The following is a 25,215-nucleotide window of genomic DNA, read 5'->3' as shown; positions in this document are numbered from 1 at the left end:
AGTTCACTGTACAGTAAAATATTGTGCCTGTATCCCCACACTGCAATGATAAGCGACAGTGTCGGACATTTTTGTGTTGAACATTGTTACCTTGTCACATCTCATGAGGCCCAGGTAGCGCAGGGACTTGCTGCTCTCTGCGATTTGCATGGCACCTTGGTCTGTGATGTCGTTACACCAACCGGCATCCACGGTCTCGATGGTGCTGCTATACTGGCCTATGGCTATCAGAGCTGCAGAAACGGGGAGGGAAAGGTTGGGGGAGATAGCAGGCACAGAAATGAGAAAAGGTGTTAGTCTGACAACCTTTCTCATGCAAATGTAACAGCATCATGTTCCCACAGGGATGGATTGAAATTCAAGATAAAAACAGGGCAAGTGCTGTGGCCAGATGTGACACATTATTTTAGTGTTTACACAACACCTTGCAATCCCGCACACACCGCACACATTTCGCAGACACAAATTTCTCACACACCCGTGTTTGTTTAGACTGCTGCAAGATGAATGCATTACGGTGTTAACATTGGTCCCAACGCTGAAGCAATGGAATCCTGCCAGTTTATGATTTACAGAGCTCAACATAAATGGAACACATACAAGCTTTAGTTTTGCAGTTTCTCAGTAAACAAAAATAATTTCCAAATTCTGATGACGATTAAAATAACCTAAAAGAAGGAGTCTATATATGAAATAGAGTGGTCAAGATTAATTGGTAGTAATCGATTATCAAATGAATCAACAACTTTTTTAATAATCAAGGAATCATTGAGACATTTTTCAACTTATAATTGTCCAAGTCCTCTAAACAGCAATTATTCATTAATTTTTGAAGTCATTCATGAAAACAGCTTATCCTTTGTGTTTACTAAAATCAAGACATTTGCAAACATCTGCTTTTACTTTGGAGAACATTCACTGCACCAGTAACTGAATCAGTTTCAAAATGAATTGTCATTTAGTTGTTTTTATTACTAAACAAGAAAAAAATAACAGACAATGGGGAAAATATCGAATCATTCTGTATTCAATGTAGATAGAATAACTGATTCTAAAAGTAGTGACATAACCAATATCGAGTCCTATTTTTACAACATTAGAAACTAAATATAATTTGAAATGTGTGCACATTTGTGGGGTTCAATATATAAACCCGCCTCTTGTCTAAAGTCAGCAGGGATAGGGCGGAGAACTTATGCATTCATGTAAACATTCCCTTTATGAGAGATATTAAAAATGTAACACTGCCATCAACTAGGGAGTTGCTCCTGTATTCTAATACGCAGAGATAAACAACCACCATCTTGATTATTGGTCCAACAGAGAGAGATACGTGCTTCGACAGCCGATTGATAGAGCTGCTAGGTGATTGATTGTCTGGGGCTGATCTTTGTTCCCCCCACTTTCTCACAACATCCACTCATTAGAACGAGAAGGTAGGTGGAGCAGGGATGGGAAAGAGATGAAAGGAGGATGCTAAAGACAGAACAAGTCTTTGACAGAACCTTTAAATAGTCACTTAGCCTTGTGATGTCGTCTTCTCATATCCACCACCGAATCAATTTACCGGAAGAGAAAGTCAAAGAGTTGGCAAACATCCTGATATTTAATTCCTACGTATATTATTAGGTCAGACGACATAGTGAGAAAAGGTTGTAAAATAAAATCCAACTAAGAGTAGCTAAATTTATATAATGTACGAATGCATGTAATCATCCATCCTTCCTCACATTCATTGATCATGTGTATAGTATGTAACATGTATCGAATGGCTCTGGGCAAGCACTTCACATCTGGTTCCTTTTGTGCTTCAGCATGCCAAGAGTAAAAGCAATTATAGCTAAACAGGCAGTAAAAAGACTTTGAAGTTGCAGCATGTTTCATGTATAGCGTTACCGTTGGGACACTCACTCCAGATGGGTGCGCAGTATAGATCTGTGCATACGCGTGACGTGAATGCGCGTTTGGGTGTGTTAGACCCTTCTTGTAATGTCCAACCACATTATCCTAAATGTAATTACCTGTGCTATCCATTCGTGTTAATTGCATTCCCGCAGAGCTTCGATTAGAATTTCAATGAAAAAGTTCGTACGTGAGATGAAGAAAGGCAAATTATGCTGCAAAACTTTGTTTTGGCAGTCAAACCTTAAGTACGAACAAAATGAAGGTGCAATAGTGACAGAATGAGAAAAACAGGATAGGAGAAGACAGCAACTATGGTTTGAGCAAAAACATCAACCCTTGTTAATTAAACAAGATGCCCTTTATTATCATGCTAGGTGGCTAAATGTTCGCCTAACTAATATTACATATTTTATTTTTGAAGCTACCAGTGCATCAGGCTTAAGAGGATTTTGAAGAAAAAAAAAAAAAACTCACCACACACCTCCTCACATTTAAACCTCAAACAGATTAAATTCCATTAATTCATATGAGGAAAATTAATTTTAAATCTGTCAATGGATTTTAACACTCGCGACTTTGCTTGAGTTCCTCTTTTCCAGACTCAGTTTCTTCCGATTCAACTTAGACTAACCAGCCCAAAAAAAAGAGAATCGAGGCAGACAGGTGCTTAATGCATTGAATTAAAGGATGTGCAAGTCAATACATTGCCCGTGCATTTGGTGATTGCCGCGCTGCACTCACGTGCGCACCGTTGAATTTCAATTACACCAGACTTCACAGGGAGAGCATAAGGAAGCCAACCAAGCTCAAGATCATTTTGTGTGAGTCTGTCGCAAACTGAAAGGAGTCAGATAATGCATCGGTCAGAACAAACTAAGCGTCGGGCAATCAGACTTGTGGCCATTAGAGCCTAATATCCCTGAGTGCGCTCTTGTCCTCCCTGCTCCTGCCATCACCCTCCATCGGTGGACTGTAAACTGCAACCACTCCCTCGAGGGGGTAAATGGAAATCGTTGGCTGCTTTTGCGAGGGAGAAAAGGCTTTTCTCTGAAAAAGCTTTTTGCTATAGCAAAATCACTTTTGTTCACCTAGGTGATGGCGGTGGAGTGCAGTCGATGGATGGAGACTTCAGTGCATTTCGCTTTCCAATACAGTCAAAGCGGCAGTTAAGATATCGACAGAACCACCGTCCCATATGAATAAATACACGTGGGGAAAATGTTGAGACGTTTACTTGCTGGGTAACATCAATCAAAAAATGTTTTCAACTTTGTTTGCATTTTATTTCATTCTTCTTATTTCATTTAAAACATAACATCTGGCAACTCTGACGAGAAATCAACTTTCACTGCCGTGGCAGTTTCGATATTTAATTGTCAAGGACTGAGACGATCCTGATATTAAAGAAAATTGTTCATATGTGAGCTCCCCCCCAAAAAAAAATTGTGAGTGGCAGAGTCTAAGTGACCAAGGGAGCAGGAAATTGTCTTTGCTGACTGGTAATGATTTTCTGTCTACAAAAAGTGATGAAGCGATATGCAAGAAGAGCTCATGTAGTTAGCGGGGGAAAAAAGAGGAGAGGTGGTTGGGTTGAAGGAGAAAAGAGAAGGAACATCGCATTTTGGCAGTCGGAGCTATGACTGAGTGGTGCTACACACTCACTGACCGTAATGAGGACACACTCGGCTGGCCAGCCTGAAAATGGTTTTTGAGCGTGTGTGTGTGTGTGAGTGTGTCTGTGTGCATCAAAGGTTGTTTAAATGTGATGGAAGCAACATATAGTACAACTTTAAACTTGCATAAAAAGATATGAAAAGATTTACAAAGCTATTTACCTCCCACGGTTTTAGCAAAATAAGTCAATGTGTTTTGGGAGAAAAGAAAATAACAACACAAAGCTTTTCTTAATTTACTACATGACGCACGATGCTGAAAAGTTTGCGTTTTTCGTGTGATGAAAGCAAGAAGCGAGTGGAAACTTGTAAGTGGAAACTTGTAAAGCCAGCTGTAAAGCTCAGCCCTGATGTTTCATCAGAACTCAAAGAACATCACAGAAGGCGTTTTTTTTCCCTTTTTTGCTTGAATGGTTGTGTAAGATGGAATATTTATCCAATCACTTTTTAAATTTTATCTGCAAAGGATCAGCTCGGGACACACCGTCGGCCATGTCAGATGAACAGCTGCAAGTTTCCCATTACAAATTCAGCCTGTTTGAATTTTACCACAACTCATGAGCTGTCCGAATTCAAAAAGTGACTAACAGAATGACCCCTTAAATCTTTAGTGTTCCATTAACTCCTCCTCCGGTTATCTCCAAAGCCGGACAAGCCCAACCTATTAGTTATTCCAAGCGCCATAAACGCTGACTTGAGTTCTTGACGATGCAAACTGCTCTCGCAACAGCGGGGTCAGGAATTGGTCAATCCTGAGATGACCGCAACGTGAGAAGGAACCTTCCGTAATCAGTTTACTCTCCTATCTGAGAGCTTGACCTCAGAGCTCCAGGGGTTAAGCATCTTTTTACGGCCTTATTAGATATTCACTTATTACATTGTCCTAAATGATGGTGTGCCATTATAGCTATCTCGTTGCGTCCAAGCCATCCCGGTGCCTGTCGGACGTAACCTTATACACCATACTTTAGCCGCTGATTAAGACAGAGCGTTTACTAACTACATGATGTTACAGCGCCGAGATTTACGTGATGGACAATGTGCTGGTGCGGAGAGAGGGGGAAAAAAAAATAACAACAGGAAAAGAGGGTCTCATTATGGCTGATGCATCCCAGAGTGCACAACTGTCAAGTCTAATGTGGAAGACATTTGATTTGCTTCTTTGTCTTTTGTTTGGGATACTCTAGATGGCCGTTACCACAACGATAAAGCTGTGTTCAACCACACGACAATGTTTGCACAGTTGCAGCAAATGTGAAACACACAAAAAAGCAGCAATTTTGATTTTTAATGGACTCAGTGCAAAGCCACACTTGATATAAGGGTTGTCTTAAAAAGTCCAACTGATCTTCAACAGTCAACAAGTCTCCTCTGATAAATGTCTGATATTCTCCCGTTGAGTAAAAGACCCCTGAGATATCACAGGATATGGTGACATCCTCCACCCCATTCAAAATTATTTTACAAGAGAACTTAAAGCACTCTAGTTTTAATGACCACTAAAGCGTACATCTCACGCTTATTGGACGATTTGTCAGCACTGGCGAATATTTGTCAGTTTCAGTCATCGTTCCAAAAGCGGAAACCCTGTGAAAGGTTAACTTGACAAGTATCATGTGGATGTCGCTCCTGTGATGTGCGCTTGACCGGGCCAAGAGTTGTGTTTGTCTCATGGTCGCAGTGACTGATTGAATGATACACAATGTGCTCATCTTCAAAGCGAGGAAAGGGTCATGCTAAAGGACCACAGCTAATGTTATTAAGAATTAAGCATTTAAGTCAAACACGCAATCGTTTAGAGAAGTTCCAGCCTTTTTTTTTCCCAGAAAATAACCATCTTTTCTGCTGCCACTAGTCTGCACCGATTGTACCTGAACCAGTGCAACAAACTACTTTTCTGCTCATTTTATGAACACAGTGTTTTGCTTCGGTCTCCGGATCTGGACACTTTCCAAGATGACCCTTTTCCGTTCAAATGAAGGAGAAAAACCAAAGTCCAAAAAGAGCAAAGCAAAACAAGTGACCATGATGTTTATGGTGGACCATGTATTTGAAAATAAAATACTCACACAGCACACCACAAAACAACACACCTCAGTGAGACTCCGAGTAGCTGATACGTGATAACCTTCCAGAAAGAGACGCCGATTGAAAAGTGGGAAGGCAGATTGCGGAGGTGGCAGAGTGAGTGACAGCGGGCGGCGCAGATAGAGGAAGAGTGATGGGCAAGGACAGATAGACGGAGTGAAGGGCCGATAGGGAGAGATGGAGCTGTCGCCGAGGTGACCTACAACAAGGTTCCTTTCAGCGCTCATCAGCCACTTTGCGCGACAATGGGACACTTAACAGGTTGACTTTATTCGTCGAGGCTCAATTGGGCTGAACATCCTCAGCGCCCGCGGGATGAAAGCACCGACGTGTGTTGCGTTAAGAGTGTTCAATGAGACTTCAGACGGGCAAGCGCACTCAATTTGAAGAATCCTAACAGGAAGAAAGTTCAATGAGGAAAAGATGGAAGACGACGGCGCAGAACGGCCGAGTGATTACTGACGGCGTTGAAAAGAAACACTGAAACAAAGCTTTTGAAAATGTGAAAGATGTTGAAGTCTTTTCAGATGTCGGTCACACACTTTTGATACAATAGTGATGTCTTCTGAGATTCTTGTAAAGATTCTATTATATATTTCAAAGGTACATACCTAAAAAAAAGCCACTTTGCTTGAATGTAAAAAATATATATTTACTGTATTTTCCACACTATAAGGCGCACCGGATTGTAAGGTGCACCTTCGATGAATGGTCCGTTTTAAAACTTTGTCCATATATAAGGCGCATGGGATTATAAGGCGCAACTTCAATGAATGGTCCATTTTAAAACTTTGTCCATAGATAAGATATATACATTTGGCCCGCGGGCCGGACTTTGGACATGCCTGTTGTAGTGGCTCAATATTGGTCCATATATAAGGCGCACCTGATTATAAGGCGCACTGTCAGCTTTTGAGAAAATCGTAGGTTTTTAGGTGCGCCTTATAGTGCGGAAAATACGGTAATACCCTCTCAAAATGACCCAACACACAATTTCCCATCTAAAATGAATAAATTTATTGTGACACCAAATACTGTATCAAGCCCTTAAGTGCTGTCGAGATTGTTGGACAACTCAAGCACTAACAATATAAAGCTTTATTTCAAACTGACAGCCACTCTGCTCCAGTGCATCATCCCCCTTGAAGACATTAATCATCTTCACCTTTTCTACTCTACTTTTGACAGATCTGAATCTGCTCATCCAAATAGGCACGAGTGGAAGACTCTCTGATGCAAACAGGCGAAGCCCCATTGAGAAAGAGACAGAAGCCGGAGCGCTTTACGCTGTATATACACGACTTGAACGAGTCTAACTGGAATTATGTTAGCAGTAGTTATGCTTTTGCTGCTGGATTATGGCTAATCCTTTAGCAAAGGGAACAGGTCTTAAGGGTAATTACACGCTACTATTGGATCCAGAGCCGAGAAATGTTCCCCTCTCGCTCTCCTATGCTTATTTAGTTCCACGAGAAAACGGATGCATTTTACACGCTGCTTAGACAGAACATTCTAAAGTCTGGACTATTTTGAAGATCACTAGGTCTAAGCCAATAGGTGTTCAGGGTATCACTATATTTGAAAAAGGTTGACAGCAACACAGTTTCTCCTTGTTAGTATCTTATCTTGAGCCTTTAAACAATTTGTTTTAAACCAGCAAAAATCGTTAACAAGGCTTCCCCAGACCAAATTTCCAAAACATTACGAAAATGCGTGTATGTGAGAAACAGACAGAAGAGTCAGAGGGGGTAATGCGATGTTTTCAGTGTTGGGGGTCCACTTAGCCCTAAACCAAATGAGCAAATTGCGATAAGTTGCACGACGATTAGGTTAGTAGAGCGTTTAGAGCAGACAGACCCGCCCAAACATGTAATGCCTTTTTCCTCCCATTAATGGGGAACCTGTGTGGTTAAAAGCAGACAGACAATTTGCTACAGTTGTGCTGCGTCCATGCAAATGTTGAAGTTGCAGGTTTCTATTCAAATGTGATTTTAATACCGTCAAAAATGTACAACAATGGGCCCTTCGTTATTCATTTCCTCAATGCACGTGGATTTTAATAAAATGACTACATGCTATTTGTGTTTAAAAAAAAAAACTAGAGGATCCTTTGAAGGGGCAATGAGAGAAAATGAAAAATTGTGAACAGAAAAAGAAGAGCGAGAGAGTGTACAATACAGTTAAAATCTTGTGAGAAAGTATTTATAAAAAGCAAAACAAATCTTACAAATTTATAAAGCAGACAAGATTATAGATGAAACCCACCGTTTTACAAGAAAAACCGTAGACATGTTAAGAGATTAACCCCATGTTATTAAGAGAAAACGAGAAAAAAAAATAATCGACAACATCTTACCAGGAAAAAGAAAACTGAGGAAAAAAAAATGTGATAATTATCAGTTATAAAAAATGAAGCCACAATTGTACAAGCATAATGGTTATCATAAGGTCTACTACTTGAATATAACAAGAACAATAATTTTGTCAAATAAAAACAACACTGTCATCAGTTTTCCAGTGATTGTGTAACCCCGGAGTCCATTGTCACCAAAAATGTTCCTCAAAAAAGTTGGAAGCTGCTGTGATCTTAAACGCTGTGGTCAATCCTTGGCCACAACTCAAATGGCACTTCCATTGTCCTTACTAATGAGTCTGGGCAAGGCAAACACATTGAGAATATTTTCACGATCTAAGACTGTGCTTTTGATCAATACCTGGCCACAGATCAACTATCTGTACATTTCCAGACGTTCATTTCAACCACACGTACACACAGAAAACGACTGCTCTGATTTGACAACTCCGTTTCGACTGCTTCCATGATAAAATCTCCGGAATGTAAAAGTTCCATCTTATAAATCTCATTTTTGTTCTGCTTCATATCCAGATATGCCTCACGCAAAACTGAAAACAAAAAGCACATTTATTGCCTCGAAGGAAGTTAGTCACCAATACAATATAATCAAAGTCATAAGCTGAGAAGTTTTGTGCACAAAAGTCCGTTTGTGAAAAACAAACAAGAGACTAGTTTTTGCCTGCTGGTCCAACTGACTGAACGGATTGTTTTGTTACAACAAACACTTTTATTCAATGACTATCATTTCAATCATCTGCAGTTCACAGCAGAAATAGCAAAGCAGTCAAAATTGGTTCATCACATCAAATTTAGTTGAAGTAATTGGAAATACTTTGCCGCTGACAGTGGGAAGTTCCCGACAAGTCAATAAAAAGGGGGAACACACAGATACATCTATAATTTCTACGTACTACAATGTTCTGGAAAAACAACAATTAAAAAAGTGAACATGACTTCACTTGACCTGATCTAAAATTATTTATTTGGATTGGGAAGATTAGAAAAGAGACATTCCATGCTCTATCATCCCTCCAGAGGATGTTTCAAGGGTCAGGGTCACCATCATCCTCTTACACGAACGCTCAGGTGAACTTTAACCTCTTTACAACGAAGGTCAGCCCTGGTCGCCACGGTGTTTAACATCCATATGCGGGCGGCTGCCGTAGACTTCCCGTTATTTATGAGACGTACAACGTTGACCTTTTACGTCCACTTTAATCTTCTGCTCAGGTTACAAGCAGAAACAACCACCTGACCTCGCAAATATTATTTATCATTTATTATATTTCCTCTGACAATGCAGTGAGCACATTCTGGAGGGTTGAGCTATTTGGCCAAAGATCTAAACAGGCTCCCGCTTTCTGCTCAGACGCTCAACCCTCCGCGAGAGTTATTTAGCTCCCCACCACACAAAGAGAAAACATCCCAGCGTGACAATCACTCTGCGAGGCGAAGGCGGCGGCGGCGACCTGCGCCAAGCAACCGAGGAAACAAACATTTATGGGAACCACTAAATCCCGCTGGCATAAAGAAACAGATTTTTTTTTTCTGCCCGCTCCGAGTTAACAGCCTTCATTTGTAAATGATGTGAACATGTGTTTATTTTCCTTTTTGCTTCCTTGCCGTAATGTTTTCCATTTTATAAGATGGTAGAATGGCCGATCTGCAGGCTGATATTATTTATTAATTTGCTTTGATTTCTGTTGAATTCATTTCTATTTGAAGTGTCATGTAGGCTCAGACAGTCAAATCAAATGTGATAGAAATCTGGACTACAAGGTGTTTATTTTGTATTTATTTGTCATCATATTTTTAATCTAATGCAGGAAATTAATTCCATTTTTTTATTTTCAGCGGCTCATCGGATTTGTTTTTAAGTAAATTGTTCTGATGTCAGAGCTTTTTATATTCCATCCGTCCCTTTGTATACAAAATCCATTCTGCATCTGGAAGAAACTTGAAAGTGACATTTTATTGATTATCATCCTCCAATGTGTTATCTTCATTATTTTTGCGGGAGGCTTCAACAGAGATTTGAGTGTCGATTATTATCCAGTTTAATTCCTTTTTACTTTGTATAGATCGCCTGCGAGTACTTAACTATTTGCGCTCATTATTGTAACAATTTGACGTTTTCTACATGGGCGCATCGATCCGACGTCTGTGCCGACATAAGAGCCACAGCTGTTGCATATCCTAACGCTGCTGTATACAAGCTGTCCATACAGAGTCCAATCGAATGGATACGAATGTGTTCCCAAAGGGAATAGGGGCGGGCGTAGACCAAACATTGGACGGACACTCTTGCACTCGTCCATAAATTGCCAGCTCATTACAGTAATGCAGCCCATTTAGCATAGGAACAAGGTGGGGATGAAAGGGGACAGTGGGCCAAATGTAAAAAAAGGTTGGGGAGGGGGGAGAGTTGTTAGCGTCACAACGTCGAGAGGGAGACACACTTTGCCCTGTTTTTTTCTATTCTGACACGACACACTTTTCATTAGGTTAAAATCTCTAATCTGTGCTGCACCAGGCAAAAAAAACAAAAAAACAATGTGAGTAATATTAATAGAGACAGCACAGCAGCCATAGCAGGAAATGTGGAGATGGACAGAGATAGAGAGAGAGAGATTTAAGTGTTGTAATTGAATACAGGAAGAGAGGTCCTGAGTGCTTGCACTGATTAATATTATTCAAAATGATTGTCCCCTGGACTCTCTGCTACTTTTCTGACTTTTATTTCAATGTTCTGCATGCTCATCGAAAGGTGCATATGGGTTCTGGAGGGGAGGGGGGGGGGGGCATTTTTTTAAGGGTAGGGAGGGGTAGAGAGTGCCCTCTAGTGCTTCATGCTTCTTTTACCCCCAATTTTAGAACTGTCTGTTCTCCCACATTGGAAAGTTTCATGTTGCAGGATGAATCATCCAATAAAGACGTAAATTGCGGCTTTTAGATGCACTAAAAATGAATTAAAAGATCAAATTCAGGGATTCTCTGTGATTTTATTTTTATTTTAGGAACGCAGGCAGTGGGGTAGTTTCTTTAAATATAACCAAGTGCTGTGCCCTCATTGAAGCATTGGAAACATGTTGAATTATGTTAAAAAGTCATATTTTCAGGCACTGCAAATGCACACTATAAAGAAATGAAGAAAATATTAATTATGGATTTGTAAACTTTGAACTTGTTACATTAATCTGCTTCCACATCATTAAATGGGTTAAAACAAGCAACAGTACTAAACGCTTTATAATTTGGACCAAGGCAGCAAAAGCGAGAAAAAAAAACTTTGGGGAATGTTCATATATACAGAGTAGGCTGTGATAAATAGTCTTTTACTAAATGTTTTTCCAAACTTTATTGGTCTTATTTCAGCAGAAATGCCAAACGCAGAGGCGGAGGTGGGTGAGACTGGAGAAGATTCAGGTTTCATTTGCACCTCTGGAGTAAACGAGAAGGATTTATAGTCGGGGTGTGAAACCATCATTCATGTTCGCGGGCCGGGTCAACGTTTAGATTTAAGTGGCTCACGTCTCACACTGACTCCATCTGCTCCAAGGCTGTGAACACACAGCGCTCAAGCCACGGCAATTCCTGCACGTCATTGTTGTTCTGCCAACTTGCCAGCAGTGGGCAGCTACTAAGATACACATAAACACGTTGAATTGGATTGTGCAAAACCATATTAGTAAAGAATATAGATGAAGGGGTTTGTATTTGCAATCACATCAAAATCAGTGAAGCCTCTATTTAAAAAAAAAAAAAATTGTTGCAGTTAATACTGTTTGGATTGTCTTTCTCTGTGGTATATTATTCACAATGTGCCTTTAAAAGTGTGTGGTATTTTTTTTGGGCGAACTTCAACTCCATGCTATATCGTTTTTTCTCTTTATATTATCCTCTTTTTTTTTTTTTTAACCACAAAAACCAGATTACGACCAGTTTATTATCAGCAAAAGATGCCAAGGGAAATGATCATGTTTTACCCATACTCATGAGTTGGCTACAACAATAAAACTAAAGTATCTTTTTTTTTCTCTTTGACTAGAGCTGCAATAAAACTATTATTGTTGTGATATTCTGATTTTTACCGGCATGAAAAGACAGCCATCAAAATTCACATAAATGCAAACTAATCATTTCTACCTCAAAATCTCATATTAGCTGTAAACAAAACCTCGCGCTCCATATGGAATATATGAAAGGGCCTTGGGGTTAGGAGTCGAGAGGGTTCAAACTTTGAGTGTGCGCGAGGTACTGATTGAGCGCCTTCATTTTATACGGCCAAACAGGACAGAGGCCAAGGTTGCCTTCTTATAAATGATGTAGAAAGCACTTGTGTCTACAGCTAAAATACTGCATGCTTGGCGGGAAGGGAAATAACAGCAATCAATGTTGGGGAAAAAGAAAACCTCGACCAAAAATGCGTGTGAAAAAGTCTAGACACCCACATAATGGTTTTTTGTTATCAGCAGTATAAAAACATGATTATAACAAACATGTGCCCAGAAAGTTTGCAAGATTGAAAAAAATGAAACAACATAATCACTTTCCAAATACTCAAACTCAAGAGAAATCTGACATTGGAGTGCCAATCCGAATCAAGGTATTAATCTCCATTTATGTGCCGGTACATTCCGCTTTGAGGTCAAGTGGAGCACAACCATGGAAATATTTGAGAAAATGTTTCCTATGTTGGCACTAAGCACAAGATTACATACATTTTCAGTCAGACAAAATAAATTTATACGCGACCGGTACGTTGTACCAACATAAAACACACTGCAAATGCATTGCTGCTGCAAAGTTGACCCAGATAAACCCCAAAAATGATTTCACTAACTTTCTTGCTTCAAAAAACAATGTTGGTTTGATCCACCTCGCCAATAACCAGCTGGTTCTGATTTTCCTTCCATGTCCGACTTGACTTCACGAGGCTGCGCTGGCATCCGCTCCGCGTCAGTCAGACAAGCCAGTGAAAGAGTCTCAAAGTTGGTCTCAATTATTTCTTTCACTCTTTATCCTTTTTATGGTGGGGAAATTGGCTCATCAGTGCCAACCTGCTTTTCACTAACTGGAAAGTCCACAAACATTTATTGGGTCAGCACAGGATCTGACCCTTAAAAAAAAACCTCAACCGTATTGTAAAATACAAAAAAAAAAAAAAAAATCTGCTCTCCATGTTTAATGATCTTATGCATGCTCACTAAGTCTCTTATGCTAACGAATGAACTAGATAAAGAAAAAGGCTTAATGCAATGTGCTCCAGACCAGTCAGCAATGTTGGATGGACTCTGGCTCAATACAACCTAATGGCCAATTAGCCTGCATGTACACTAATGGCTCACATTAACTGGCAGGCGAATGGGACTGGATTGGAGGTGGATTATTTAGATGTTTTGCTGCACTGCAAACGTAGGTCTATATATTTATATACACTGTCTAGGCAACTTGGGTACATGCTATTGACCTTAACATAAAGGTTGAGTTGGATTGTAAAATATAAAGCTGCATCAGTTTTGTTATGCCTCCAAGACATTTTAAGTATTTACAAAACAAACAACATAACGTCCCTGCGTGGGACTCAAAATGTTTTGGTTTAAATTCTCCACGTGACAGAATTATTTTTTTTGAAACAGATTGATGGTTGCGTCAAACAACAACTGCGGTGGCATGAATTGATCAAATTATGAAAGGAAAAGAAGAAAGGCTTTGTACTTCATGTCCTACTCTGTAAATAGGGAGCGCTGTGGGGAGCCTTGATTGAGGGTGTTCTATCACATGTTCTATTAGCGCAAAGGTACAATGATGGCTTTCACTTCTCATTATTTGTAATCAATGACAACGCCGAAACAGAACATGTGCCTCCGCCTCCAAAATGCAAAACAGGCTATTTCCTTAGACTGAGTTAGAAAAAGACAGCACAATGTACAACATGCACGGAGTTTGTCTGGAGAAAAACAACAGCGACAATTTCGGTACTATTGTTAGTACACATAACAGGAGACATCTCATTAGAATTGAGGGAACTGGATTGCTCATGTTTATTAAAGTGACTTAATGTGTGTCGTAGTAGCAGCATTTTTCACATTTGGCAATACAAACACAAATTCAAGCTTGTCAAAAAAGGCCTCTCGGCACACACTTTGACACGCATCTATTGCGGAACATGTTCACCCACAGCGTCTGCCTTCCCAATCACCTCCGCTGCAATTAATCAAACCTTGTTCTATTTCCTCTACAAGTTAAGCCTGTCACAGTTACCTTTCACACTTTCATCATCCCTCGCTCCTTAAAAAGCCACGCGCCGGATGGCGAGCCCTGCGGGGGCCGCCGTATGACACGTCGACACAAAGCGGCGGCCACACTTTAAATCATACTGACATGCAGATTTATCACTGTTTAACTTGTCCGAAGTGTCTCCTCTAGTTGCGGCAGATCTGACTGCGAAAGTTGTTTGTCGTTCCTCTGGGGAACACCTGAAGCCTTGGCAAGGACTCTCTTCATTTGTACTGCAACATACCGACAACAATAGCGACAACATGCACATGCGTGGAGCAGCTTCAAGTTTGCTTTGTCACTAGTTGAGTTTTCGTTGCTATCCTATTTTTGTATAGTTATATATGGTATGTATCTACAGCTACTCTATTCTTTGCCTTGCCCATCAAGAAGAATTCCAGATTCCATTGTTCTTGGTTCTCTGACAATTATACATAATTCACTGGGAACGCAAAGCACATTTTTACATGCAACAGCACATGTGTGAGGTCACACGAATGGACGTAATGTATAAGGGCCGCCAGACTGTGATGTGTGTATGATGGATGTGCTTTTAAACTGGATCCCACAGGATATAACCTGGAGGATTGTTGAAAGAATGATGATGGGGAAAGTAAAGTGTAGTATAATGAAATGAAAGGATTTCAAAGGTGGGTGGGGGGGTATCAATGAGGGACAAAAAGGAAGGAATCGAGCTACCAAGATGCCAAGTGATGCTCGGACCTTACCCTTTCAATGCATGAAATATTTAAAAGGTGACAAAAATTGGATGTTGGGAAAAGTATGAATTCCTCCAATTTTGGTAAAGTAGGGATGACCGCGATAGGATCTGGGAGAAAATAATAACGCAGCGCCCGCAATCGATCTACTTGAAAAGCTGCCAAACCCCAGTAGCGACATGCATTTCAATCTATCACAACATATAACAGTCAAAATCAAGCGGAGTCTGATAAATTGTAGCTGATAGATGGACAGACAAACAATCAGGTGTAGCTCAATTCACTGTCCAAAGCATAAAAGGAAGAAAAGCGCAGAGTGGGGAATAGCTGGCTGGGGAAAGGGTGAAAGGGAGCGGCAAGGGGAGGGGAGGGGGGGAGGTAAGCCGCCCGCCGTGTTTCACCAGGAGACAGGGGGTCTGCTTTTAGATGGATGGGCCCCGGCTATTGATAAGGTCAGACCTCATTTGCGCCAGACCTTTTACATTTCGTGAAATGTTGCCCTGGCCGTTGGGCTGTCGGGGGCAATTCGTCGCCGTGAAAAATGGACTGGCTCGGCGAAAAACGGTGACTTCATGGCAAAAGCACGATCGCCGTGCCTGTCATTCCAAGTCGTCATATAAAATAGAAGCAGCCCATTTCAAATCTCCCAAGCACCTCCATCTACAATCAGCCGCTTGCTCCTTCTTACTGTGCACTCTATAGAATAGAAAAACTGCAAACCATTTCTTCCAAACACTAAATCACACGTAGGCAATCAGGCACGCCCTTTTCTTTTTTTTCTAGCCACTTCCCTGCTGTAGCAACATACTTTGCTACTGTTTTCTGATCACAGAATTGAAAACCACAAAGATAAATGTACAAAAAGAAAAATCTCAAGGACTCCTTTCATTACCATGACAAAGCTCCTATGTCAAAATGGCCATGTTCTGTATCATAGCGAAGGTTGGATTCTAAGAACAGGGGGGAAAGCGTAATAGTGCAATTAGTGAAGTAGGATATATTCTCAAAGAGAGGCAACTCTTCATTTAACCCTTATTGACCCCTTCTGGGAGAGACTCATCAATCGTGTCTTTAAGGAAGGTCAGTTCCCATTATTGTTAAATAATGTAAGAACATAACCTTGGCAGGGATCTGGATTCATGAGGTGTTCATAGGTGTGCAATACGGCATGTCCTTTCTAACAAGCTTCAAGACCCGGGGACGGTCAGAAAATAAAGCGACAAGAGGTAGCAGTTAGGGGTGTGGCTTGAATATGACAAGTGAGAAATGACAGTCAATACTATGATTAGCATGGATAGATTAATTCCGTACACGATTTTCATAGCGTTTCTAGCGTCTCTTTCTCAGATGGATTATTTGTCAAAGAAACCACCATGCATATATTGCAAAATGCATATACTACAAAATGATGGAAGACCTCAAATCTTGTAGAAAAAATGGGGCAAATGTAGAATAATACAAAACCTGTTTTGCATTCCCTCTGGCTGTGAATATCATTTTAAAAAAGTATCAGTGAGAAGCCACAGTGGAATGACAAAGAACAAAAAGCATTGAACTAAAAATGGAGTGATAAAATTAAGAAATATTTAGCTTTGCTATTAATTTGCAGTGGGCCAACACAGTTTCTTGTAAAACACATTCAATGACTTATACAACAATGACGTATGATTAAAACATGACCTAATGTAAATTCCATGGCCATATCTGGAAAATAATTGAAAACAGGACTTGCTGTAACTCTGCTTGGATCATCATTGAATAAGCTGCATTCTGCGAGGGTTCTTTTTGGGTGTACCTAAAATTAACTACTGTAGGTAAATGTATAACTTTACGACCTTAATACAAGGATCAATTTATTTACCGAGCAGATTCTTGTACCAGCAAAGGCACACTCTCAGACTGCCCTGTATGTGATCCGGAGGAAGTAGCTATCTAATTGGCTTAAGGAGCAGCTGATCCATGTCAGCTTTTAAAATAAGTTACTGCCAATGTTGATTAAATTGGACTTGCATCACAAACAACGCCGTACATCAGAGTATGGAGCTCACTTTATTTTCATTCGTTTAGCATTAAAGTACATAAAATTGTGACCCCTTCCGCTCTTCTGAACAAGGACGCATAACTCCAGCCCACTGGACTGTAACTCTATGATGAAGACACACTTATGGCAATTGTCCAAAAGGCAATAAAAGCAGCTTCCATAAAAAGATCTACCATCCGTGCTTCAAATATACGTTGCAGATGAATTTCAGCGGCCACTTTCATTAGAGCGAACGCCAGCATTTATATAAGAACATTTCTGCGAGTTTAAAGCGCAACAGAGGGGACGGCCTCATAAAACATGAGAGGAACATGAGTCTTCCTCCAAGCATCAGTTCTGACAAAATGAATAAGACGACTGGCCTGGCTTCTACATCAAGACATTCCAATCCATTCAATCTCCATCGAAAATATTTTTAGCTTTGATATGCACCACTAAGAAGCGTATTGTGCACTTGCCAAAATACTGGCCCCGGCCGGCACTGCATGAACAATAAAAACCAGCCCGCTGTGATAGCTAACTGTCCACCCAGCAGTTGTTTCCCACTGCACAAAAACGGTTCGGCTCACCTCAGCTTACTTCCGCTTCAAAATCGTATCGTGGAAAACCGCTAAAATCACGCATGAGTGCATCAGTCAGAATGAGACAATAACCGAGGACAACTAGGGTCCCCTGGTATTTACTTCTCGGCATGTGGCTGTCGGCCACAGTGAGAGGAAACGTTTTATTGGACAGCAGACGAGAAAACGGTAGTTGAGAACGGAGTATAATACTGCAGTGTGCAGAGCAAAGGCAAAGCAACTTGCTAAGCTAACATGAGCAACCTTGGCTCAGCAAGCTTTAAACCCCAGCTCACCAGGTACTTGAAATGTTGGCTTTTGCCAATGGCGTCAAGTCAACCGCAGTCAGCCAAATGGGGTCTATCTTGCCAGGTAAAGAAAAGAAGTCTCATGACAGCACTGTGCATTTTCAGACAGCTATGACTCCAGTAGAGACCTCAAGCAAATTGGCATAGAGAGTCGGGTTTTTTTGTTTGGGCCCCTCGGCCTCCCCGCGTTTATCATTTGGAGCACAAGGACAAAGAAAAACCTGAACTGATCAGTTGCCATGGGTTCATAAAAATAGAAGAAATGAAAGCTGCAGGGATTATGGTTACTGTGGTGTCAATTAGAAATGCTTTTCACAATATCTCAATATGTTGCCTAAATAATACTCATGCCTAAACACTATTTAGGTACCTTGACTTAGACAAACAAAAGTTTGATTCATTCTGTGACAAAGCTTTATTGAAAAATGTATTCAGGTCAAATCTATATTCCCTGTTGAAATGAAATCGCATTAATCTAGGTATCAAAAAACAGCCACATTTATGTGACGTGTGAAGGAAAAACAGCACTGTACTGAACAATAACAGCAATTTTACTGTAGTATTCGTGGATTGGATGTGTCTTTAAGAGGCGTGGCCAAGTAACATCACAAGCTGGAGGTGAGCTGATTGGATGATTTGGGCTTGACTTCTGGCTAAAAGCAACTCCTTGAGTCTTCTCATTTTGCACGTGTTTAAATTTTTCTCTCGTTCAGGTATAACTGAGCCTCTCCTTGCCCACCTTTCAGGCAACCGCATCATATTTATTGCTCCAGTTTCCATTTTTTACTCGAGCTGCGATTGATCTGAAGCTCACTTGTAGTAAAACAAAGGAAAAAAAAAAAATGACGGCTCATAAATTGAGGAACTCATAAGTCAAGGTACGACTATGGAGAATATCAAGCCCAATGGTGCACCTGGAAAAAGACAAGTCAGAGAGCACCTGTGGTTTTAAAGCTATAGCTAGCGACCACCAGCCTTTGGCAAACACTACAGGATAAAGTGATTGGCATCTAAAATTTCTCATCCTTCCATGCACTGGGCTGTACGCAATGCAACCAGTTATTCTACAAGTCCATCTACAGTACAATCAATTTCTATTGTGTACGGAACAGAACACTTTGCACCGCTTACTGCTTAATATGGGCCCGGTTATCGCAAAAGCGCAGTGCACCGGCGTCTCAACTCTGCAGCTGACCGTGATGATAAAATTGTCTGCTCCCCCGTCTCCCTTTCCAGGCTAACGGCCCCACTAGCTCCGGTGTGGGCTGCTGACTGACCCTGACTGCTGCCATTTCAAGCGGAGGCCTCTGAGCTGAAATCAATAGCTAGCGCTGAGGATGGAGCTTGTTTGTCACCCCGTCCCTGGTCTGTCAGTCACCATTCTTCATGTCCTTCCTCTACCCGGCTGCCGATACACAACCGGGCTGAGGGTCTGTCCATGGGAGGGCCCTTGGGGAGATGGAATGAGAATTATCTATTGGGATACCTATTAATGCAATTGATAAAAGAGTGTGACCTCTAAAAGCAATGGGGGGTGTTTCATGGGGTCTTTTGTAACAATATTCATTACATTTGAAAAGGCTGATGAGCAAGTGGATTTGTAATTATCACTTATTCCATGGTTTCTCATTGTTGATTTTTGGAACCCCGCCGGTTGGTGAGCTAAAATAGGATTGGCAACTTATCCATTAGCAGAAAAAACATGTTTGCATTGAAAGCAAACTATGAAAGCCAGTGAAATTCAGTTCGCTCAATTCCTAACACTGCAGTAATTGGCACTCGTGTAATAAATGCAAGGAAAATGTAGCACTTTATATTGAAGCTGTTCGCAATTTAAGGCGAGGTTTTCCACAAAAAAATGACAAAAACCCTTTTTCAGTATTTTTGGCCGTCGCTACAGCACTTTGAGGCTATTTCTCTGAAGTACGCTACATGGCTAAACAGCTTTAACGGTTCATTTGAAAGAATGTCAAGAACCAGCAGCAACTCCAGCGATCACTGCATGCTGGCACTTTATTCCTTGTATTGAAAGCTTCGGTAAAGGGTGGATAAAAAAGCAATCTCTTTTCAAACACCACATCAGAACAGTTTCTTGGCACGTGGGAAACGACAGCAGAATGCAAAAGGTGTTGTTGGTTTTGTTTTTTTACACAGGGCCTCTCAAACACTTCTGGGCTAAACAATCCATGAAATTAAATCGTTTTATACTCTATGGTTTTTAACTAGCGGGACTGTCATTCAAAAAAACAACTTTAGGTACAGGACCCCACCTCCAAACTCCAACTCAGGTGAAGTTAAAGTGGACTGTGAAGTTAAGACAACAATCTTAAGTCTTAAACCTCAGCAGTTGTGCAAATAAGAAATTCAGTTCATAATTCCTTTTGAGAAGTGGCTTCCATTAAGGTCCGAATCAGTGGAGTAACAATCATCTAATGGGAGCAATGCATTGACCAAAAAAAAAATCTAATGATCCGGAGCAGCTATTGAATTGTTGAAGCCTTTTAAAAAGACGCTGAAGTTTATGTGGGGTTAATCAAAGGCATTTTAAATGTACGTGCTGACTCCTATTTACAGTCATTTAAATGTGAACGTGAATTATTCATTCTGAACACAGCCAGCCCCAGTTAGAACACAAACACTCACGCTTGTGCAACCACATTACATCAATCGTTTATTTTATTACTATAATGCATTATTTGTCATTACGACTTGTCGCTCACAATGGTGGAACAAATTTTGAAAACATCTATGTTGGTCTCATATAAGGAAAACCTGCCATTTGAACATGGGTGTGTAGACTTTTGATATCCACTCAAGACACACGCACACACTCTCTCTCTCTCCCTGCCTATAGCATGCCTTCATTTCACTAAGCCTTCAATTTCTGTAGCCACCAGAAACATTTCAATAGAGTCTCTTAATTAACATTCACACCGATTAGAATGTCATGTTTCGGAATGAGCAGCAATCTGTCATCCTGTCAGTCTCCCTCTCATAAACACACACGGACAAATGCGTATGCACGCACGCACACGCACGCACACACGCCTCCCTTCCAGCGACTTAATAGCTTTTTTCACTTGCACTTAGCGATGGACTATGGTCTGCGCATAGTAAGTAGTAAGAGAGTGTTAAGCACGACCGGATGAGGCCAAGATAGGTGCGTTTGAAAGAGAATAAGCCCTATTTCATGCTTGGACTGTCAATGTAAACGCCATATGCTACTGAGGATTTCATATTCCTGCATCAATTTCCATTCATTTCACTTTATTGATGTGTGTACCGGAACAGTGGAATCTGCTGGGATTTACAATAAAAGTTGTTTCTGCCGCGGCCCCTTTATTTTTTTCCGTTTAAATAATTGGTTGAGTAGCAGCTCAAATAAAGAAGATGCTGAAAAGTCCATTACAGTTTACAACAACAATAAAGAAGAAAACCATAAGCCACTTCGCACACGTTCTCTTCAATACACAATAAAGCCGGCGGCACTCTATTCCAACTCTTTATGCCCGATCGCAGGGATGAGGACTTTGAAAGCCGGGGAGTGATTGTATATTTGTGCATATGCAGGTTATGTCGGCATTGATTGCTCGCCGGGAGCCAAGGCCACTTAGGCATCTTTTATTGTGCTCAGAAGACAGGAGGAGGTGTTTACAAAATGCCGCACAGGATCCGCATTATGGCGGAGGCCCCTTTGTGGACGACCCACGGCGCAACGCAGTCGTAGAGAATGGAGAGGCACTCGAATCAATCCCGGGGCCCTCTTGTCTCACAAACACGGTCCTTTTGCGACAAGAAAAATGCACACATGCAGTCACAGATGAGAAATCGAGCGCCAGAAATCCGATGTCGGAGGTGGAAGCGTGTCTGGCTTTTGACTTTGTCTACGCTTATGTCCAAACAATAAACACAAAAACACAGAGTCAATGTCGAGCCGAGCTCCCCGGGGTGTGTCTCCTTGGCGTGAGGCAGGATGCCAATTGCCATTTCACTGTGTATTTATGTAAAAACTCCCATGAGGTCTCACGTCCACTAATAAGAAATAATAAAGGTAACATTGACCTTATAATAGCCGCTTTCCTGCCAAAGCGGGGGCTCTGAAAGCAAGCCTTTGTGTAATAGAGGCTGCTTTTCGGCAGATTACTGGGAAGGTTAACTAAACCCAACACAACCTTTTTAGCAAAGCAGCCTGACATTATTTTCAAAATGCAAACACAAAATGACACACGTGGCACGTGAGCACAAAGATCATATTGATATTGATTTCTGCGAATACATTTCGGCCAGTCGGTTTAGATCAAATCTGATGTGTTGACAGTTTTTTTTTCCCTTGGACCTAAAAGGCACAAGGCTTGGTTTCACACTATGGGAAACGGAGTTAACAGATGAACCCAACAGCTATGCACAATTAGTTTCACTCAGATAAGGTACAAGTTACACAAACTGAAAAAGTCTCACATCCCCTATTTCATAATGGTATTTCATCATTTCATAAAGGTCAGAAAATATTGGTAATGATGATGCTGATGATTACTTAAGCAAGGACTGGTCACATCCCCTTGAGGTTTTGAGACACAACCTTCCCCCGGTTGTAAGAAGCTTTCTTATGGGCAGTAAAATGATTTAAAGGGACGGTCAGATTTTACAGGTCAAGACGTAGCCGTATTTTAAGTGGTAAGAAATATCATATGGCTGTCAGCACTGGAGACTTCAGTAACGGCAGTGCAGAAAAGCAAGGTCAAGCTGTGTTCCTCATACACGGCACTCCATGGCCGAACTGTAACGTAGTGCACTGGCGTCTGCGAAAACTTTTCATTTGCGGCCGACAGTCAGCAGCCGTTTGGCTGAAATTCAAAATTTGAATCATCTGTGAACAGTGTCGCAACTCGTTGTTTTTGCTACCCGAGCTCACCTATTCATGCTTCATTTGATTTAAACCTTGCATCTCGCTTCTACAAATTCTAAATGGCCTTATAAGGAGAATAGAATAGAAAGCTCCCTTCTTTTTGCATTCTAGCAGACACCTGCAGATGATTCAATATAGGAGGTGAAATGTTAATGGACTGCATATTCAGGACATTTGTTGTGCTTTACAGTACTGGATCATCTCAATTAACTATCCACAAGCGCATTCTCAAAGTGCTCAAGGACAATTCCCACTGCCTCTGATCCAGTACTTTAAACACATCCTCAGGCAACGTCTGGGTTATTAGCTAAAACATTCAAATACCCCGAAACGTTATAAAATTCCAATCAGAGACAAATTAATTAAATACTATTACAAGGATTAGTTGATGGCAACTTCTGCCAAGGTTGAGTATTTTCTTTGTATGATAAAGCATCAAAAGATGAATAATTTGATGGGGTCGTTGTAACAGACACTTTAATTTGGTTGAACAGTTTGACCTTCTGGAACCTTTCCAGCGGAACAATCAAAGCACCTTAAGCTTGTCAACATCTTAGAACGTGGAAATTCATTTAAAACACACATCTCAGCCTTGTCAGTTGTACTGCCCCGCCAGCGCTTGCACATATTTACAAGTCGGACTGATTTTGCTGAGGTTTCTTGTTATGGTATGACAGCTGTAGCTATGATAAGGCTGAACCTATTGTTGTTTTGCTAGGTTTAGCAATATACAATAGTTCACGTTTGGTTAAAAACATATATAGTATATTTAGGTTTTGCAAATCTTACATGATCATCGTGTTGTATTGACAGGAGAAAAAATTTAAACAGCTGTCACTGACGTTTATTCAGCTATTCATGGAGTCTTACGTGAAATTCTTTAGATGAATAACTATCTGAATAAAAAGCGTAATTATTTGTTATTTTAAAGAATATCACTCCCCAAATCAATGTTAATTTCCTGTTAACGTCAATGGGATTTTATATTGACTTTAGCATTAACGATGTTTTAAAAACAAAATGTGTATTTATTGTCATCTCATTCTTTTTGTGTCCTTAAGGTGTCATTCGACAGATCAGAGCACTCTCGGCGAGGGCAGAATCACATACGCTGCATTAGAACTAAAGGAAAGCTTAAATTGTACATTAGTCAGGCTTAGGGTTAGGTCTCGAATTAAAAACACTGGGGGTCAAGCTTGATTGAGTTGCGAAAGACAGATACACATTGACAAGAATAACAGAAACCTTCTTCATAAGCCACAGAAAGTGCACGAAACCATGCATGCATGCGCCTCCGCCGTGCGTTTGGGCGTCAGGCATATAATTGAGAGCTTAAGACGCGCACCCCTTCTGATAAGCCGTCCTATCTATCAGGCTGCATGCTGCTCTCACAAACTGCCCTCCACTGGTACACATCTGATTAGGGCTGCTCTGTAAATGAAGCTTTACAGGACACACTGATAACACAAGGAGGGAGGACAGCAGGAGAGTGCCGAGAAAGATTAGAATATGTAAAGGTGAAACCAGGCGAGTACCTCCAGCAAGATGGCGGGACAAGTGAGACAAGAGGAGTGAAGTAAAACCTTTTAACAGGGAGATTTAATGAAATGACATCATTTGGAAAATATCCTTGAGGAATCAATAGTACTGACCTTTACAAATTATTTAGTATATTAAATCAAAATGAATTTGAATGTCAGAGAGGAATTAAAAACATCTTACTATAGCTAACTAGTAAATTGAACACTTACAGTACAGTAATTAAGGAGCAGTCAACAAGCACTGAAGCCCCACAGTCCTTTTAGACCACTTAATTTATTTTCAGGAACAATATTAATTAAATTTGCCTCAACAGGATTTATCACGTTGCAAACTTAATGTAGTGGGATAATTTTGGCGATTGCTCAGCAAGAAAAAAAAACAACAACTTAAGTTCAGGGTAGGTGCAAGCCACGAACACGTTTTTGTTTGGTTTGTTTGATAATAAAACCTATTTTATTTTATAAATAATATAGTATAGTGTCAAAATTATGTGTTGAACTTGACATTTGAGATGCTGTGTATTAGTCAAAAAACTAAAACAAGACTCAAACCTTTCCTTCTGTTTCATTTGTTTTCATGAAATAAATATAATATGCATTTTCCACACAAAAGGTGAGAACTAAAATGACTGCCAAAATAAGAACTGATTTGATATGAGTTGGCAAATGAGTCTCAAAAATATCGAGTTATAAAATTTAAATGGCCACGTGAATCTCAAACTAACAAGGTCACTGCTGCGGAAAAAAAAAAAAAAATTTGGCGGAAGAATGATTTCAGCTTCAAGGTGGAAGCGACAACCTTGCTGCCAGTCAAGTACACGTAGTCTTTCACTAAATCA

At 40.6% G+C, this 25,215-nt stretch overlaps 1 protein-coding gene across 3 annotated transcripts in view; it reads right to left on the bottom strand.

The window, feature by feature from the left end:
* The window catches only part of fbxl17 (F-box and leucine-rich repeat protein 17), a 178,010-nt gene that overhangs the window by 47,485 nt on the left and 105,310 nt on the right, over window positions 1-25,215 (bottom strand). For all 3 annotated transcript variants that reach the window (XR_015858440.1, XM_088374927.1, XM_088374928.1), the window contains exon 10: window positions 91-233. Coding sequence is in view for 2 of the 3 variants with exons in the window: in XM_088374927.1 (XP_088231053.1) it covers window positions 91-233 (143 nt within the window). In the remaining variant the exon portion in view is untranslated. The remainder of the gene's footprint in view (window positions 1-90; window positions 234-25,215) is intronic.

The sequence above is a fragment of the Syngnathus floridae genome, chromosome 5 (genome assembly GCF_059516105.1).
Source record: "Syngnathus floridae isolate MCC-2025c chromosome 5, RoL_Sflo_1.0, whole genome shotgun sequence".
In the NCBI taxonomy this organism is placed as follows: Eukaryota; Metazoa; Chordata; class Actinopteri; order Syngnathiformes; family Syngnathidae; genus Syngnathus; species Syngnathus floridae.
Note: the sequence above shows the minus strand (reverse complement) of the source record. Positions and strands in the feature narration are given on the sequence as shown.